Source organism: Mustelus asterias, chromosome 19 (assembly GCF_964213995.1).
Source record: "Mustelus asterias chromosome 19, sMusAst1.hap1.1, whole genome shotgun sequence".
Classification (NCBI taxonomy): Eukaryota; Metazoa; Chordata; class Chondrichthyes; order Carcharhiniformes; family Triakidae; genus Mustelus; species Mustelus asterias.
This window is the reverse complement of record NC_135819.1, coordinates 5,695,500-5,716,288: the sequence shown is the minus strand read 5'-3', so window position 1 is coordinate 5,716,288 and position 20,789 is coordinate 5,695,500. Positions and strand designations below refer to the sequence as shown.

Here is a 20,789-nt window from a genome sequence, read left to right as displayed (position 1 = left end):
TCAACATCCCAAATAAGATAATGAAATAAATGTGTTGTGTTTAGACTGCTACCTTGGCAGCATCACAAGATAGTTGGGCATCGGTGTTCATAGCCTGCAGCTCCTTCAGTTCCTCTTGTTGCTGCAAGATCTCAGATTCCAGTAAATCCAGTTGTTTCTGAAAGGTGACACTCTCTTCCTGGAATTAGCAACATGACAAGTAAAAATATCCAGAAAACATATCATAATTATGGCACGGTAGCACAGTGGTTAGCACTGCTGCTTCACAGCTCCAGGGACCTGGGTTCGATTCCCAGCTTGGGTCACTGTCTGTGTGGAGTTTGCACATTCTCCTCGTGTCTGCGTGGGTTTCTCCCGGGTGCTCCGGTTTCCTCCCACAGTCCAAAGATGTGCGGGTTAGGTTGATTGGCCATGTTAAAATTGCCCCTTAGTGTCCTGAGATGCGTAGGTTAGAGGGATTAGTGGATGACATATGTAGGGATATGGGAGTAGGGTCTGGGTGGGATTGTGCTCGGTGCAGACTCGATGGGCCGAATGGCCTCTTTCTGTACTGTAGGGTTTCTATGATTTCTATGATTCCAGGATAGATCATATTTCTAAATGCCCCCACAAGGAAATAAGAACAAGTATAGCAAAGGGAAAGCCCCTATTTGTAAGAGGTGATAGTTGTTAACCAGAGGCTGAATAAACAACTCACAAAGTGACTAATAAAGCAGCTTGATTTGGAGACATGGACCTTACGGAAAGAGGAGACCGACTTGCTAACTAGCTTTGAAAAGTGGGTTTGGAGATGACTGCTAAGGCCAATCTGCACCTGGAAGGTTCTGCTGCAAATAGAACAGGCCTTAGATGATTGAATGTTGGGTGAGTTATTGGCTCAGGATTTCTTGGTTTTATGTTTTCTCTCTATGTCTCAGATGTGTACTTACCTTCAAAAGAGGTCACACTTTTTTTATTTGCTTGTGCTAAGTAACAATTCTGAGTGAATTTCTCCCAGGATTCAAAGTTGATATCAAAACTTCCAAATGAAGCCTTCAGTGTGTTCTTTAGCGCTTCCTCTGACTGCCATGAGAGTGCATCCCAAACTTAAGCTTTCTATGCTGGATTTGCTTTGGTAAGCGGGTGTCAGGCTTTCTGGCTACATAATCAGCCCAACACAGTTGTCACTGCCTCAATGTGGCATAGATGCTTGGCATGCCACCTCAGGTAGTATCTGTGAATGGTATTTTTTCCAGTCATCTGATTTTCAGAATCTTCCAAAGACAGCTGAAATGAAAGTGGTTGAGTTTCTTGGCTTGATGTTGGTACACAGTCCAAGATCTGCATGTGTCAAGCAGAGCGAGTTTGGATATCGCTCTGTAGATTTTCAGTTTGTTTCTAAACTGGTGTTCAAAGTCCAACAAAGGCTACACTTGCTTTAACAGGTCAGGAGAGTATGTTGCTAAGATAAATGAATTTTTGATTTTATTTGATTTATTATTGTCACGTATTAACATACAGTGAAAAGTATTGTTTCTTGCACGCTATACAGACAAAGCATACCGTTCATAGAGAAGGAAAGGAGAGAGTACAAAATGTAGTGTTACAGTCATAGCTAGGGTGTAGAGAAAGATCAACTTAACGTGAGGTAGGTCCATTCAAAAGTCTGACGGCAGCAGGGAAGAAGCTGTTCTTGAGTCGATTGGTACGGGACCTCAGACGTTTGTATCTTTTTTCCGACGGAAGAAGGTGAAAGAGAGAATGTCTGGGGTGTGTGGGTTCTAGTCATGGACTGAAACCTTGGGCTCAACATGGGCCTTGTGGAGAGGGCTGGTCGATTACTTCAGTTTTCTTTACGCTGACCAAAGATGCTGTATGATTGGAGAACAAATACATGCTGTATTTATGTCCAGCTCTGAACCAGCAGGTAGTACACAGCATTTGGCAACAAGAAAATATGTCCTTGGAGACCTTGGTCTTTTCATGGAGTCACCTCAGGTTGAGCCGTTTCCTGTCCATGCAATATCTGATTTCAATGCTAGGATCACTAGCACGGAAAGCATCAGAGAGTGTGGCAGAAAAAAAACATGCAGAAGAGAGTTCACACTAACACACAACTGTTTAACTCCATAAAAGACTGGGAATGGGTCAGAAGACTTCCCAACATCAGGACACCCATAAACATGCCATCACGGAACTGTCGAACCGTTGTGACGAATTTCTCAAGGCAGCTGAATTTCTCCATTACCTTTTAAAGAGTCTCATGGCTGACTATGTCAAAGGCCTTGATCAGGTCATCAAATGTGGTGAAGCGGTCCATGTTCTGTGCTTAGCATTTATTTTGGAGTTATTTAACTACAAACTCCAAATCTGTGGTTTCTTGACCCTTTCTGAAATCATACTGACTCTCTGGCAGCAGATCCTGGTCAAGAAGTTGAACTAAGCAGTTCAGAAGAATTCTCGCAAAGGTTCCCGATGCAGTGAAATTTCTCTATGACTGTTGCAAGATTGACAAGTTTTTTTCACTTGTACAGGTGGACTATGAATGGCTCCTTGAACCCACAAAGATGGAAAGAGTTTATTCAGCTTTTTGATCAGGCATTAACCTCCAGCCTTGTAGCCCTCAGCAGGAATAGCATCAGCTCCTGGACAGGATTGTTTGCGTTTGTTGTTTCTAACAGCGTGGGAGGGTCAACAAGAAAGCAGCTGATGGGAACCAATGGCAGCCTGTTCATTGATGGATGAAGGCCAGTTGAGGATATGCCCACTTTTCAGGAATTTGGTATTGACCTGTCCTGTCACCAAGGATTAGTAATAACCATTAGACTGCAGCTCATAAATAGATTTCACAGCATTGTAGAATTTCTTCCAGTCTTTGTGGTCTGTATGTGACTGTAGTTTGGCTGTTTTCTAATTCAGCTTTCTAATTCCAATGTATTGCATTGGACTGACCTGCGGATGTTCCCAGTGGGCATCGTGCTTGGCTTGTCATCAAAGTAAAGAAGATAGAAGTGAAGATGCTCTCCAAAAGTTTCTGGAGTACCTCACTGTTTTCATCAAACCAATCTTGATGCTTATGAGAGGTAGGGTCAAGGGCCTCTAGAGCAGTGGAGTATACCATATCCCTGAAGGTCATCCTCAATGCAATGAGTGACCTTTTTCACTGTATGCAGATGACTCTTGAATTTCTCTGAGAGAGATTCCTTCATGGCTGTCTGTTTGAGCATAAAGACATTGAGACACCTCTGGACCTTCGGTAGTGGGGCTAGTAAGGAGATGGACCTTGACGTTTCGTTTTGAAATGGTAGATGGTAAGATGGTGGTCAGTCTAATGGTCAGCACTGCACATAGCTTTTGCTTCAAGAAGAATAAATTGACCTTGTAAGGGATACAGTGCAAATTCACAAGAATGATATTGTGACTCATAAGGTTACATTATGAAGCAGGGTTTCCTTTTCAAGACTGTTCTGGATTTAAGGTTGGCCATTAAGGAGTAAAATCAGAAAGCACTTGTTCACACATTGGATAGTGTAAATCTGGACTCACTCCTCTGAAAGATTATGGATGCTGGGGGTTCAACTGAAGCTTTAAAGACTCAGATCAGTAGGTTATTGTTGGGAAAGGGCCTCAAACAGTAAGAGTCAAAGGCAGGAAAAGAAGGTTGAGGTATAGGTCAGCCATAATCAGACCTGTAGAAAGGTCATTTAGACTTGAAATGTTAATTCTGTTTCTCTCTCCACAGATGCTGCCAGGTCTGCTAAGTTTGCACGGTAGCACAGTGGTTAGCACTGCTGCTTCACAGCTCCAGGGACCTGGGTTCGATTCCCGGCTTGGGTCACTGTCTGTGTGGAGTTTGCACATTCTCCTCGTGTCTGCGTGGGTTTCCTCCGGGTGCTCCGGTTTCCTCCCACAGTCCAAAGATGTGCGGGTTAGGTTGATTGGCTATGTTAAAATTGCCCCTTAGTGTCCTGGGATGTGAAGATGAGAGGGATTAGCGGGTAAAATATGTAGGGATATGGGGGTAGGGCCTGGGTGGGATTGTGGTCGGTGCAGACTCGATGGGCCGAATGGCCTCTTTCTGTACTGTAGGGTTTCTATGATTCTATGGTTTATCCAACACTTTCTGTTTTTATTACAATGATATAAATATGGTTAATATTCATTACTGTTAAGGTATACTTTCCAGGGAGTAAAGAAAGCAATTGTTTAAACTGTCAATGTTCCAAATCATCATTTGTGCTGATAACCAATGCAGGAATTGTGGATGTACCTGGAAAAGCCACTTGATGATGTGATCAATTTTTCTTCATTTCCAGAATAGCGCCCCCCGCCCCCCCCCCGGGAATTGCAAGGTTGCAGTAAGGTTATGTTGCAGTTAAAGATGATCATACCTGCAGATGAGCCTTGAGTTTCTGATACACCTTCATCACGTGCAATGCCTCATGGCATTTTAACTGGGTTTTCTCCAAACGATTCTCCAGGAGCCGCAAAGTCTGAAACACACAAATTGAGCAACATCAGACAGAATTTAAGGATTTATTTAGCAACTCACTGCTCCATACGAGGACATTAAAAAACCCAGAATTTTCTATTAATAACTGAGCACAATGTTTAATGGCAATGATAAAAATAAAGAGCCAGTAATTACCTATTATTTACAGTCTTACAGATATTTCCCATTCAATTTTACCCCCAATTCCCAACATTAGGACAATCGCTGAACTGACAGCCTCACCTGTGAATCCTCAGACATGTTCTCTGATATGATCATCTGTAGGGTCTTATCCTCCTGTATGTTCTTGTTGTACTGCACTTCCAGATTCAGCTGATTTTTCTTCTTCATCTCTGTCAGATACTTAAGAGCATTCAGACGCTTTATCTTATCGCAAACCTTCTGGTCCATCAACATAATGACATCCTAAGCAATGAACGAGTAAGGAAAGCATTTAAATTAATATTTTATTATAAATGGTTACATTAGATAAAAAGCCTAAACTATACTGAAAACTAAGTGTTGAAAATTTTGAGACAGCTCTGAATATTTTTACTGTACTTCATACTAAAAGCCACTTCTTGCTCCACATTCTAATTTTACTCGTGCATTAAATGCAGTTCTCCCCATGGATTGAATTAAGCAGCTGGGTCACTATAACTTGTTTATTAGAAATGGAAGGTGTTCTCTTCCATTCTCCTAGATTTCAGTTCGTGAAGTCATTGCCCTGTGACCTAGACCGTACTCATCAAGATTAAAAGTAAAAATTAAATAGGAGTACAGTCAATCTGATTACAGATAGAAGAATGTTAAACTTAATATAAGTTAAGATATAAAAACTGAAAATAATTTCATAAATGCTCCAAATGACTGATAAACCAATGTACAAAAATCGCATTCACTCCAGTTGTACAGAAACCCAAAGGGCCAAATCCATTGCCCTATGCAAAATGGCACTAAATTTTTAAAATTTATTCATAGAATGTGCAAAGCCAGCATTTATTGTCCATCCTTAATTGCCCTTGAACTGCGTGGCTTGTTAGGCCATTGCAGAGGATAGTTAAGGATCAATCATATAAAGAACAAAGAAAATTACAGCACAGGAACAGGCCCTTCGGCCCTCCAAGGCTGCACCGACCATGCTGCCCGACTGAATTAAAACCCCCCTACCCTTCCGGAGACCATATCCCTCTATTCCCGTCCTATTCATGTATTTGTCAAGATGCCCCTTAAAAGTTACTACCATATCTGCTTCCACTACCTCCCCCGACAGTGAGTTCCAGGCACCCACCACCCTCTGTGGAAAAAACTTGCCTCGTACATCTCCTTTAAACATTGCCCCTCAGACCTTAAACCTATGTCCCCTAGTAATTGACTCTTCTACCCTGGGAAAAAGCTTCTGACTATCCATTCTGTCCATGCCCCTCATAATCTTGTAGACCTCTATCAGGTCCCCCTCAACCTCCGTCATTTCAGTGAGAACAAACCAAGTTTCTCCAACCTCTCCTCATAGCTAATGCCCTCCATACCAGGCAACATCCTGATCAATCTTTTCTGTATCCTCTCCAAAGCCTCCACATCCTTCTGGTAGCGTGGCGACCAAAATTGAACACTATATTCCAAGTGCGGCCTAACTAAGGTTCTATAAAGCTGCAACGACTTGTCCATTTTTAAACTTAATGCCCCGACCGATGAAGACAAGCATGCCATATGCCTTCTTGACTAACTTCTCCACCTGCATTGCCACTTTCAGTGACCTGTGTACCTGTACACCCAGATTCCTCTGCCTATCAATACTCTTAAGGGTTCTGCCATTTACTGTATATTTCCTATCTGTATTACCTTCCAAAATGCACTACCTCACAGTTGTCCAGATTAAACTCCATCTGCCATCTCTCCGCCCAAGTCTCCAACTGATTTATATCCTGCTGTATCCTCTGATGGTCTTCATTGCTATCCGTAAATTTGTGTCGTCCGCAAACTTACTAATCAAACCAATTACATTTTCCTCCAAATCATTTACATATATTACAAACAACAAAGGTCCCAGCACTGATCCCTGAGGAATGTCACTTGTAAGAAGTTAATACCCCAGTCCAACGCCGGCATCTCCACAGAATGTCACTTGTCACAGTCCTCCATTCAGAAATGCACCTTCCACTGCTACCCTCTGTCTTCTTTGACCAAGCCAGTTTTGTATCCACCTTGCCAGCTCACCTCTGATCCCATGCGACTTCACCTTCTGCACCAGTCTGCCATGAGGGACATTGTCAAAGGCCTTACTGAAGTCCATGTAAACACCATCCAGTGCCCTACACTCATCAACCACTGTGATGAGCAGTGGTTAGCACTGCTGCTTCACAGCTCCAGGGACCTGGGTTTGAATCCCGGCTTGGGTCGCTGTCTGTGTGGAGTTTGCACATTCTCCCTGTGTCTGCGTGGGTTTCCTCCGGGTGCTCCGGTTTCCTCCCACAGTCCAAAGATGTGCGGGCTAGGTTGATTGGCCATTCTAAATTGCCCCTTAGTGTCCTGGGATGCATAGCTTAGAGGGGTTAGAGGGTGAAATATGTAGGGATATGTGGATAGGGCCTGGGTGGGATTGTGATCGGTGCAGCCTCGATGGGCCGAATGGCCTCCTTCTGCACTGTAGGATTCTATGATTCTAATCATCTTTGTCACTTCCTCGAAAAATTCAATCAAGTTCGTAAGGCACAACCTCCCCTTCACAAAACCATATTGCCTCTCGCTAATACGTCCACTTATTTCGAAGTGGGAATAAAGCCTGTCTCGAGGAATCCTTTCCAATAATTTCCCTACCACTGATGTAAGGCTCACTGGCCTGTAATTACCTAGATTATTCTTGCTACCCTTCTAAAACAAAGGAACAACATTGGCTCTTCTCCAATCTACTGGGACCTCCCCTGTAAGAAGTTTAACAACACCAGGTTAAAGTCCAACAGGTTTATTTGGTAGCAAAAGCCACACAAGCTTTCAGAGCTGCAGACCTCCCCTGTAGCCAGTGAGGATACAAAGATTTCTCTCAAGGTCCCAGCAATTTCCTCTCTTGCCTCTCTCAGTATTCTGGGGTATATCCCATCAGGCCCTGGGGACTTGTCTACCTTAATGTTTCTCAAGAACCGCTTCCTCCTTTTTGATCTCAACATGACTCAAACTGTCTACACATCCTTTCCCAGACTCATCATCCACCAAGTCCTTCTCTTTGGTGAATACTGACGCAAAGTACTCATTTAATACCTCGCCCATTTCCTCTGACTCCATGCATAGATTCCCTCCCCTGTCCTCGAGTGGGCCAACCCTCTCCCTGGCTATCCTCTTTATATATGTATAAAAAGCCTTGGGATTTTCCTTAATCCTGCTGGCCAATGACTTTTCATAACCCCTTTTAGCCTCCTTACTCCTTGCTTAAGTTTCTTTCTACTTTCCTTGTATTCCACACTTGCTTCGTGTGTTCCAAGCTTCCTAGCTTTTACAAATGCTTCCTTTTCCTCTTTGACTAGGCTCACAATATCTCTCGTTATCCAAGATTCCAAAAACTTGCCACACTTATCCTTCATCCTTACAGGAATGTGCCAGTCCTGAATCCCTATCAATTTACACTTGAAAGCCTCCCACATGCCAGATGTTGATTTGCCCTCAAACATCTGCCCCCAATCTACATTCTTCAGTTTCTACCTAATATTGTTATAATTAGCCTTCCCCCAATTTAGCACCTTAACTTGAGGACTAGGATGCTACCGGGACTTGATGGTTTGAGTTATAAGGAGAGGCTGGACAGACTGGGACTTTTTTTCTCTGGAGCGTAGGAGGCTGAGGGGTGCATAAGGACATAAGAACATAAGAAATAGGAGCAGGAGTAGGCCATCTAGCCCCTCGAGCCTGCCCCGCCATTCAATAAGATCATGGCTGATCTGAAGTGGATCAGTTCCACTTACCCGCCTGATCCCTATAACCCCTAATTCCCTTACCGAGCAGGAATCCATCTATCCGTGATTTAAACATATTCAACGAGGTAGCCTCCACCACTTCAGTGGGCAGAGAATTCCAGAGATTCACCACCCTCTGAGAGAAGATCTTATAGAGGTCTATAAAATAATGAGGAGCATAGATCAGCTAGTTAATATCTTTCCCCAAAGGTAGGGGAGTCTAAAACTAGAGGGCATAGGTTTAAGGTGAGAGGGGAGAGATACAAAAGTGTCCAGAGGGGCAATTGTTTCACACAGAGGGTGGTGAGTGTCTGCAACAAGCTGCCAGAGGTAGTAGTAGAGGTGGGTACAATTTTGTCTTTTAAAAAGCATTTAGATAGTTACATGGATAAGATGGGTATAGAGGGATATGGGCCAAATGAGGGCAATTGGGATTAGCTTAGAGGTTTAAAAAAAGGACGGCATGGACAAGTTGGGCCGAAGGGCCTGTTTCCATGCTGTAAACCTCTATGACTCTATGACTACACTTATGTTTATCCATCAGAACCTTAAAGCTCACTGAATTGTGGTCACTGTTCCCTAACTGCTCCCCTACTGAAATGTCGACCACTTGGCCGGGCTCATTGCCCAATACCAGGTCCAGTACGGCCCCTTCCCTAGTTGGACTACCTACACACTGTTTAAAGAAACCCTCCTGGATGCTCCTTACAAACTCTGCCCCATCTGCGCCCCAGGCACTGAGTCCCAGGCAATACGGGAAAGTTAAAATTACCCACCACAACAACCTTGTTGTTTTTGCATCTTTCCAAAATCTGTTTGCATATCTGTTCCTCTATCTCCCGCTGGCAACTGGGAGGCCTGCAATAAACCCCCAACATTGTGACTATACCCTTCCTATTCCTGAGCTCTACCCATATTGTCTCGCTGTATGAGCCCGCCGAGGTGTCCTCCTGCAGTACAGCTGTGATATTCTCCTTAACCAGTAGTGCAATTCCCCCACTCCTTTTACATTCCCCTCTATCCCACCTGAAACATCTGTATCCTAATATTGCTGTGGGTCTGGAGTCATGTGTAGGCCAGACCGAGGAAGGATAGAAAATTTCCTTCCCTAGAGAAGATTAATGAACCAGATGGGTTTTTTTACAATTGATCACAATTTTATGGTCACTATTACTCGGATCATATTCCAGATTTATTAATGGAATTCAAATTCTGAGCTGCCTTGGGACATTCGAACCCGGGTCCCCAGAACATTAGCCTGGGCCTCTTGATTATTAATCCAGTGAGATTACCAGTATGCCATCACCGCCTCGTAAAACAGTAGTCTGCTTCCTTTTAACTTCCATTGTGTAGGATTCCAATGGCTCAGCTAAGGTTCTGAGCAACTCACCAATGCCTCCAACAATGATTAGAATTTGGCTGTAGTGCTGGAAATAAGCTGATGTTCAGACAGGCAGGGAGTGCGTCGTCATACTGATTTTAAAATATCCTGAACAGTGTTAAAAAGATGGGATGGCGACCCTGGCAGTGCATAACCCCCAATTACATGGCAGTTAATTTCTACTATTCAAACACATTTCTCTCCCTCAGTACCTCCAGTATCAAAGCAAGCTTCAAAAAGCCTGGGTTTGCAAAATCTCACTAACTGTCCTGGCTGGAGACAATTCACACCTCTTTTACCTGTGCTTAACCCTCTCTCCACTCACATTGTCTGCATCTCTAAAGACTTGATTACCTGTTAAACTCGCATTCCAACCAATATCTTGTAATTGAGTTTGTGTCTCTATATTCCCTGTTTGTGAACTGAACTCTTCACTCACCTGATGAAAGGGGCAACGCTCCGAAAGCTCGTGCTACCAAATAAACCTGTTGGACTTTAACCTGGTGATGTGAGACTACTTACTGTGCCCACCCCAGTCCAACGCCGGCAACTCCACTTCAAAAAGTGTAACAATGTGAATCCTGTCCCTATTGGACAAAACACTAATCCCTATCCTGTATCCGGGATCATGGAATTAAAATCAGAAAACTTTGGTTTCGATTTCTCTTTTCCACCTTTCACCATTTGCAAGAGATTTGGAAACTGCACTTGATGTCTCCAGAACCATCAAGGAAATCCAAAATAAACAATCACCTTTCCACTTTTATTCCTTAGCACCACTTTCTCACGACTGTCTTGAAATGAATCTTTAACAAGTTTCTCATCACTCTGAAACACAAAATTCAAATTCATTTCAGTCATTCCAGTATCTTCAAGATAAAAAGATACAAACTTACATAGGGCAGGGGTAAGATCTGATGCAGGGTAGGGGAAAGGTAGTCTCTGAGGCAGGACAGGTTGGTGATCGGGGGTGTGTGCAGGGGGATGACCCTGGCACGGGGCGTGGGGAGGGGTGGGGGGAGGTGGATGTGCACTCTGACACGGGGCAGGTGTGGATGAATTGCAACACAAGGTCATAGAGATCTACATCATGGAAATAGGCCCTTCGGCCCAACTTGTCCATGCTGCCCAGTTTTCAACCACTAAACTGGTGCCAATTGTCTGCGTTTGGCCCATATCCCTCTATACCCATCTTACCCATGTAACTGTTTAAGTGCTTTTTAAAATAAAAATTGTATCCGCCTTTACTACTGCCACTGGCAGCTCATTCCAGACACACCACCCTTTGTGTGAAAAAATTGCCCCTCTGGACCCTTTTGTATCTCTCCCCTCTCACCTTAACCTATGCCCTCTAGCTTTAGACTCCCCTACCTTTGGGAAAAGATGTTGACTATCTATCAACTTTATCTATGCCCCTTGTTATTTTCTAGACCTCTATAAGGTCACCCCTAAGCCTCCTAAGCTCCAGGGAAAAAAGTCCCAGTCTATCCAGCCTCTCTTTATAATGCAAATGATCAAGCCCTGGTAGCATCCTAGTAAATCTTTTCTGCACTCTTTCTAGGTTAATAATATTCTTTCTATAATAGGGTGACCAGAATTGCACACAGTATTCCATGTGTGGCCTTACCAATGTCTTGTACAACTTCAACAAGACGTCCCAACTCCTGTATTCAATGTTCTGACCAATGAAACCAAGCATGCCGAATGCCTTCTTCACCACTCTGTCCACCTCCACTTTCAAGGAGCTATGAACCTGTACTCCTAGATCACTTTGTTTTATAACTCTCCCCAATGTCCTACCATTAACTGAGTAGATCCTGCCCCGATTTGATCCATCAAAATACATCACCTCGCATTTATCTAAATTAAACTCCATCTGCCATTCATCAGCCCTCTGGCCCAATTGATCAAGATCCCGTTGCAATCCTGGATAACCTTCTTCACCGTCCACTATGCCACCAATCTTGTTGTCATCTGCAAATTTAGATTCGTAGAATCATATAGTGCAGAAGAGGCCCTTTGGTCAGCACTGACACATTAGAAACACCTCAATGCCCACCTAATCCCATCTGCCAGCACTTGGCCCATAGTCCCGAATGTTATGATGTACCAAGTGCTCATCCAGATACTTTTTAAAGGATGTGAGGCAACCCGCCTCCACCACCCTCCCAGGCAGCGCATTCCAGACCATCACCACTCTCAGGGTAAAAGATTTTTCCTCATATCCCCCCTAAACCTCCTGCCTCTCACCTTGAACCTATGTCCCATCGTGACTGACCCTTCAACTAAGAGAAACAGCTGCTTCTTATCCATTGTGTCCATGTCCCTCATAATCTTGTACACCTCAATCAGGTCACCCCTAAGTCTTCTCTGCTCTAACAAAACGAGTAAGAGTTTTAACAACACCAGGTTAAAGTCCAACAGGTTTATTTGGTAGCAAATGCCATTAGCTTTTGGAGCGCTGCTCCTTCATCAAATGGAGTGGAAATCTACTCTCAAACAGGGCACAGAGACACAAAATCAAGTTACAGAATACTGATTAGAATGCGAATCTCTACAGCCAACCAGGTCTTAAAGATACAGACAATGTGAGTGGAGGGAGCATTAAGCACAGGTTAAAGAGATGTGTATTGTCTCCAGACAGGACAGCCAGTGAGATTCTGCAAGTCCAGGAGACAAGCTGTGGGGGTTACTGATAGTGTGATATAAATCCAACATCCCGGTTTAGACCGTCCTCATGTGTGCGGAACTTGGTTATCAGTTTCTGCTCAGCGACTCTGCGCTGTCGTGTGTTGTGAAGGCCGCCTTGGAGAATGCTTACCCGAAGATCAGAGGCTGAATGCTCGTGACCGCTGAAGTGTTCCCCCACAGGAAGAGAACAGTCTTGCCTGGTGATTGTCGAGCGGTGTTCATTCTTCCGTTGTCGTAGCGTCTGCATGGTTTCCCCAATGTACCATGCCTCGGGACATCCTTTCCTGCAGCGTATCAGGTAGACAACGTTGGCTGAGTTGCAAGAGTAGGTACCGTGTACCTGGTAGATGGTGTTCTCACATGAGATGATGGCATCCGTGTCGATAATCCGGCACGTCGTGCAGAGGTTGCTGTGGCAGGGTTGTGTGGTGTCGTGGTCACTGTTCTCCTGAAGGCTGGGTAGTTTGCTGCGGACTATGGTCTGTTTGAAGTTGTGCGGTTGTCCCTTCAAACAACCGCACAACCTCAAACAGACCATTGTCCGCAGCAAACTACCCAGCCTTCAGGAGAACAGTGACCACGACACCACACAACCCTGCCACAGCAACCTCTGCAAGACGTGTCGGATCAACGACACGGATACCATCATCTCACGTGAGAACACCATCCACCAGGTACACGGTACCTACTCTTGCAACTCGGCCAACGTTGTCTACCTGATACGCTGCAGGAAAGGATGTCCCGAGGCATGGTACATTGGGGAAACCATGCAGATGCTATGACAAAGTATGAATGGACGACGCTCGACAATCACCAGGCAAGACTGTTCTCTTCCTGTGGGGGAGCACTTCAGCGGTCACGGGCATTCAGCCTCTGATCTTCGGGCACACGACAGCGCAGAGTCGCTGAGCAGAAACTGATAGCCAAGTTCCGCACACATGAGGACGGGCTAAACTGGGATGTTGGGTTTATGTCACACTATCAGTAACCCCCACAGCTTGCCTCCTGGACGTGCAGAATCTCACTGGCTGCCCTGTCTGGAGACAATACACATCTCTTTAACCTGTGCTTAATGCTCCCTCCGCTCACATTGTCTGTATCTTTAAGACCTGGTTGGCTGTAGAGATTCGCATTCTAATCAGTATTCTGTAACTTGATTTTGTGTCTCTGTGCCCTATTTGAGAGCAGATTTCCACTCCATCTGACAAAGGAGCAGCGCTCCGAAAGCTAATGACATTTGCTACCAAATAAACCTGTTGGACTTTAACCTGGTGTTGTTAAAACTCTTACTGTGTTTACCCCAGTCCAACGCCAGCATCTCCACAACATGACAAACAAAACAACCCAAGCCTATCCAGCCTCTCTTCATTTCTTTAATGTTCCATCCCAGGCAGCATCATGGTAAGTTTCCTCTGCATCCCCTCCAGTGCAATCACATCCTTCCGATAATGTGACGACTAGAACTGCACACAATACTCTGGCTGTGGCCTCAGCAAAGTTCTATACAACTCCAACATGACTTCCCTGTTTTTCTAAGCTATACCTTGATTGATAAAAGCAAGTGTCCCATATGCCTTTTTCACTACCTTATTAACATGCCCTTCCGCTTTCAGAGGACAAACACACCAAGTCCCTTTGTTCCACGGAACTTCCGAGTGTCCTACCATTCACTGAGTACTTTCTTGTCAAATTACTCCTTCCAAATTGTATCACCTCACACTTTTCAGGGTTAAATTCCATCTGCCATTTATCTGCCCATTTGACCATTCCATCTATATCTTCTTGTAGGCCAAGACACTCCACCTCAGTGTTAACCACCCGGCCAATCTTTGTGTCATCCACAATCTTACTAATCCTACCCCCCCACATAGTCATCATGTCATTTACATAAATGACGAATAATAGGGGGTCCAACACAGATCCCTGTGGTACACCACTGGACACTGGCTTCCAGTCACTAAAGCAACCTTCTGTATCCTATAACTGAGCCAATTTTGAATGCAATTTATCAAATTACCCTGTATCCCATGTGAATTTACGTACTTTACAAGTCTCCCATGTGGGACCTTGTCAGAGGCTTTGCTGAAATCCACATAAACTACATCAACTGCACTGCCCTCATCTACACACCTGGTCACCTCCTCAAAAAATTCAATCAAATTTGTTCGGCATGACTTCCTCTGACGAAGCCATGCTGACTATCCCTGATCAAGCTTTGCCCCTCCAAGTGGAGATAGACGCTCTCCTTCAGAAGTTTCTCTAATAGTTTCCCTACCACTGACGTGAGGCTCACTGGTCGGTAGTCTCCTGGTTTGTCCCTACAATCCTTCTTAAATAGCGGAATCGCATTAGCTGTTCTCCAGTCATCTGGCACCTCTCCCGTAAGAGTTTTAACAACACCAGGTTAAAGTCCAACAGGTTTATTTGGTAGCAAATACCATAAGCCTTTGGAGCGCTGCTCCTTTGTCAGATGGAGTGGAAATGTGCTCTCAAACACTGCTCTGTTTGAGAGCACATTTCCACTCCATCTGACGAAGGAGCAGCGCTCCGAAAGCTTATGGTATTTGCTACCAAATAAACCTGTTGGACTTTAACCTGGTGTTGTTAAAACTCTTACTGTGTTCACCCCAGTCCAACGCCGGCATCTCCACATCACCTCTCCCGTGGCCAGAGAGGAATTGAAAATTTGGGTCAGAGCCCCTGCAATCTCCTCCCTTGCCTCCCACAGCAGCCTCGGGCACAATTCATCTGGACCTGGAGATTTATCCACTTATAAGGCTGCTAAAACCCCCCATACCTTGTCCTTCCCTGTGTCAATTTGCTCAAGACCTTCACAGTCTCCCTATCTGAATTCCATACCATCGTCCTCATTCTCTTGGGTGAAGACGGATGTGAAGTATTCATTCAACACTCTACCAATGTCCTCTGGCTCCACCCACAGATTGCCCCCTTGGTCCCTAATGGGCCCTACTCTTTCCCATTGATATACTTATAGGATATCTTGGGATTTTCCCTACTTTTACCAGCCAGAGCTGTCTCATATCCCCTCTTTGCATTCCTAATTGCTTTCTTAAGCTCCACCCTGCGCTTTCTAAACCTCACTAATGCCTCCACTGATTTGCCTCCTCTGTCTTTCTACATTCTCTACATCTGTAACCACCTTAAATCATGCTTCTGTATGTGAACCAAAATGCTTATCCCACTCCTCCTTTTACTCCAATTTCTTAAAACTCATGTTTTAACTGAGTCTTTGCTCACTCCTTCTCATCTCTTCTTCAATAGTACAGCATTTATTCTTTTTAATATTCTCACTTTGTCCTTCTCTCTCCGTGAAATGCCTTTGGGCATTTTCTATTAAAAAGGTGCAACAGAAATGCAAGTTTGTTGTTTCTCCATCACGGTGATGAAGCCAATTTAAAAAAAAGATCAAAAGTTGTTACAATGAAAGAGAATTCCTGAGCCTGTCAGAAAGAGTGGCTTATCCGATCTTACCATCAGTGCTGCAGCCAGCATTTTGTGCAGGCGCTTGTTGTCCTGTCTGAGGTATTGAATGGTCTCTTTGTTTTTCTTGATTTTTGATTGTGAACTTTCATAATAAGCCTTACGATCACCCTCTGAAATAAACCAGTCAGTAAGGTTAGTGCACCATCTCAGCTCAATCTGCCCAGGGATCCAGTATAACCAGGTATTGGGAACATATGGAAAACAAAAACAAGTCAGCAAATTGGAGAGAATGCAGAGAGGTTTATTTTACTGCAAAACAGAATCTTTAGTCATTCTCAAAATTTCATCTTCCAGAATCTTCTGTCTTCTTTGGTGATTTCTTCTGTCTTCTCAATCGAGATGAGGCTTTCTTTTAAGACATAAATGTAGCTGTTACACTGGCAGAGACAGTAATTGGCTGTGTCTCTGAAGCTGGGAGCTGTGGCAGTTGCTGTCTGGCCCTCTGGAACTGGGAGCTGGCTCTTATACTCCTGATGACATACCAAAATCCCCCCAATAGGGATTGGTTTACAGGTTATCAAAACATCAAATTCAAATCTGTTAGGCTGCTGTTAATCAAATGCCTAGTTTAAAGTGATTGGTTAAAATTCAAAAACAACCTGTTGTCCTGGCAGCACTACTGCCTAACCTCGTGGTACAATGTTTCAGTCTGTGTACCGCTTATACCCGCATCACTTCAGCACGGAAAAAAAACTACCTTTTTTAACAAAACCATGAAATGCTTTATCCTCTTAGCATTTTACAATTTTTTATAATTTCACAACACTTTTGTTTATACTTTTCTGTCTCGACCACGCTACCATCATTTTGGTTTACATTCTCTCGCTCAAGTTAGCACTACTCCCTCATAGCGACAGGGACCTGAGATCGATTCCGGCCTTGGGTCACTGTCTGTGTGGAGTTTGCATATTCTCCTTGTGGCTTTCCTCCGGGTGTTCTGGTTTCCTCCCACAGTCCAAAGATATGCGTGTTAGGTTGAATTAGCCATGCTAAATTAACTCTGGTGTCAGGAAAATGAGGGGTTACGGGAATAGAACTTGAGTGAGATTGTGGTCGGTATAGAATTCTTGGGCCAAATGGCCTTCTGCGCTATAGGGATTCTCTGATTCTAAGTAAATTGAAGAGACAAAGAAAAACTTTTCCCCACACACTTGGATTAAAATACCTCAACAGTTTACATCATTCCCTGGTTCGAGGTATTTAGTAAAAAGGGACATGTCCAGATATAGAACATAGAACATAGAAAAACTACAGCACAAACAGGCCCTTCGGCCCACAAGTTGCGCCGGTCATGTCCCTACCTACCTAGGCTTATATATAGGCTTACCTATAACCCTCAATACTATTAAGTCCCATGTACTCATCCAGAAGTCTCTTAAAAGACCCTATCGAGTTTGCCTCCACTACCATTGACGGCAGCCGATTCCACTCACCCACCACCCTCTGAGTGAAAAACTTACCCCTGACATCTCCTCTGTACCTACTCCCCAGCACCTTAAACCTGTGTCCTCTCGTAGCAGCCATTTCAGCCCTGGGAAAAAGCCTCTGAGAATCCACCTGATCTATATCTCTCAACATCTTGTACACCTCTATCAGGTCACCTCTCATCCTTCGTCTCTCCAAGGAGAAAAGACCGAGCTCCCTCAACCTATCCTCATAAGGCATGCCACCCAATCCAGGCAACATCCTTGTAAATCTTCTCTGCACCCTTTCAATAATTTCTACATCTTTCCTGTAATGAGGCGACCAGAACTGAGCACAGTACTTATAAAGCTGCATCATTATCTCCCGACTCCTAAACTCAATCCCTCGATTGATGAAGGCCAGCACACCATACGCCTTCTTAACCACCTCCTCTACCTACGAGGCCGATTTAAGAGTCCTATGGACCCGGACCCCAAGGTCCTTCTGATCCTCTACTCTGCTAAGAGTCTTACCCTTGCTATTATACTCCTTCATCCCATTTGACCTGCCAAAATGGACCACTACACATTTATCCTGGTTGACATCCATCTGCCACTTCTCCGCCCAGTCTTGCATCCTATCTATGTCACGCTGCAGCTTCTGACATCCCTCCAACCTATCCACAACACCACCAACCTTCGTGTCGTCGGCAAACTTACCAACCCATCCCTCCACTTCCTCATCCAGGTCATTTATGAAAATGACAAACAGCAAGGGGCCCAGAACAGATCCTTGGGCACTCCACTGGTGACCGACCTCCATTCAGAAAAAGACCCATCTACACCACTCTCTGCCTCCTGCAGGCAATAAGAGTTTTAACAACACCAGGTTAAAGTCCAACAGGTTTATTTGGTAGCAAATCCATTAGCTTTTGGAGCGCTGCTCCTTCGTCAGATGGAGTGGAAATGTGCTCTCAAACAGGGCACAGAGACACAAAATCAAGTTACAGAATACTGATTAGAATGCGAATCCCGACAGATCTTAAAGATACAGACAATGTGGGTGCCTGCAATTGTGCCTGCACTGGCACAATTGGCAAGCCAGTTCTGGATCCACAAGGCAACAGCCCCTTGGATCCCATGCCCTCTCACTTTCTCGAGAAGTCTTGCATGGGGGACCTTATCGAATGCCTTGCTGAAGTCCATGTAAACCACATCTACCGCTTTTCCTTCATCAATGTGTTTAGTCACATTTTCAAAGAACTCCACCAGGCTCGTAAGGCATGATTTGCCTTTGACAAAGCCGTGCTGACTACTTTTGAGCATACTAAACTTCTCTAAATGTTCATGAATCCTGTCCCTCAGGATCTTCTCCATCAACTTACCAACCACTGAGGTTAGACTCACCAGTCGGTAATTTCCTGGCCTATCCCTATTCCCTTTCTTGAATATAGGAACCACATCCGCAATCCTCCAATCCTCCGGAACCTCTCCCGTCTCCATCGACGACGCAAAGATCATCGCCAGAGGCTCTGCAATCTCTTCCCTCGCCTCCCACAGTAACCTGGGGTACATCCCATCCGGTCCCGGCGACTTATCTATCTTGATGCTATTCAAAATTTCCAACACATCCTCTTTCTTAATGTCGACAAACTCAATCTTCTCAGTCCGCCGCAATCCTCTGGTACAACCACCCAGGTCTTTTTCCACCGTGAATACCGAGGTAAGGTATTCATTAAGCACCTCTGCTATTTCTTCCGGTTCCGTACAGACTTTCTCACCTTCACATTTTATAGGTCCTATTCCTTCACATCTCATCCTTTTACTCTTCACATATTTATAGAACGCCTTAAGGTTCTCCTTAATCTTACCTGCCAAGGCCTTCTCGTGATCCCTTCTGGCTCTCCTAATTTCCTTCTTAAGTCCCTTCCTACAAGCCGTATACTCATCTAGATCCCCATCATCGCCTAGCTCTCTGAACCTATTGTACGCTTTCCTTTTCCTTTTGACTAGGTTCAGCACAGCTTTCGTGCACCATGGTTCCTGTAACCGACCAAAACCTCCCTGTCTCATCGGAACATTGTTATGTAGAACTCCAGACAACCATTCCTTGAAAATCTGCCACCTTACTTTGGTACTTTCCCTCGAGAATACCTCCTTTCAATTTACGCCTCTAATCTCCTGCCTGATGGCTTCATATTTCCCCTTACTCCAGATAAACACTTTCCTAGCTTGCCTGATCCTATCTCTTTCCAATGTTAGCGTAAAGGAGATAGAGTTATGATCACTATCCCCAAGATGCTCCCCCACTGAGAGATCCGACACCTGTCCAGGCTCATTAACCAGTACCAGATCGAGTACAGCCTCTCCTCTTGTAGGTTTAGCCACATGCTGTGTTAGGAAACCCTCCTGAACACACCTCACAAACTCCTCCCCATCCAAACCCCTTACCCTAGGGATATTCCAATCGATATCTTTCATTCAATTTCCTCCATATATTAAACCAGTAAGAAGTTTAACAACACCAGGTTAAAGTCCAACAGGTTTATTTGGTAGGAAAAGCCACAAGCTTTCGGAGCCTTAAGCCCCTTCTTCAGGTGAAGAAGGGGCTTAAGGCTCCGAAACCTTGTGTGGCTTTTGCTACCAAATAACCCTGTTGGACTTTAACCTGGTGTTGTTAAACCTCTTACTGTGTTTACCCCAGTCCAACGCCGGCATCTCCACATCATATATTAAACCAACCAAACTCACCCAACAACTGGATTTTTTTCTGCAAATCCCAGATCAGTTCCTGCACAGGGACTCGCGGTGGCCCAAGCATGGTCATAGACTTCTTCGGGTCGTATTGCTTTGTCTGTCCCTGTTCTACCAATGGCCCAGTACCTACTGAGGGATCAGTCTCCGTGTCTGACTGTTGAAGGGTCTATTTCTCTCTGGCTACAGATTCTATCTCTCTACTTCTGCACCTATCTTTCTCCCGATCTGTACCGCTTTCGTCTGTCGCCCCTTATCTGTTCCCCGAGCTTTCCTCCCGCCCCCCTCTTTTTCCATCTAACTCAGTTTCCCGGCTACAATCACCCCAGCAACAAGCAACAGACCAGTTGCTGAGAAACCACCATTTCCGTTTCCTGTTCACTTTGGTGTGGTTCCAATTCAGCGTTTTATTTTGTGTTACAATTCTCACTCAGCAGGTTTGGGAGTCTGCCCTGTCCTGCCTCTCAGCTCTGTAATGCTCTTTCACCCAGGCAGCGCTCCCTCTGGACCGCATTCGAATGAGAACTTGCAGAAACTTCCTGAACTGACATATAATCCCATAACTGTCCGAGTCAGGAAATATATCAATGGCAGTTCTTTATATTTTTACAGGTGTGTTGCTATCTGCTCCCAATGCCAGT

At 44.6% G+C, this 20,789-nt stretch overlaps 1 protein-coding gene across 1 annotated transcript in view; it reads right to left on the bottom strand.

Annotated features, from left to right (window-relative positions):
* Window positions 1-20,466, bottom strand: part of odad3 (outer dynein arm docking complex subunit 3) — a 53,209-nt gene extending 32,743 nt beyond the window's left edge. The window contains exons 1-6 of the mRNA XM_078234918.1: window positions 20,146-20,466; window positions 15,980-16,101; window positions 10,550-10,624; window positions 4,715-4,897; window positions 4,371-4,472; window positions 53-178 (exon numbers count right to left, since the gene is read on the bottom strand). Coding sequence (XP_078091044.1) covers window positions 53-178; window positions 4,371-4,472; window positions 4,715-4,897; window positions 10,550-10,624; window positions 15,980-16,101; window positions 20,146-20,221 — 684 coding nt within the window. The 5' untranslated portion in view covers window positions 20,222-20,466. The remainder of the gene's footprint in view (window positions 1-52; window positions 179-4,370; window positions 4,473-4,714; window positions 4,898-10,549; window positions 10,625-15,979; window positions 16,102-20,145) is intronic.
* Between the last annotated feature and the right edge of the window lie 323 nt (window positions 20,467-20,789).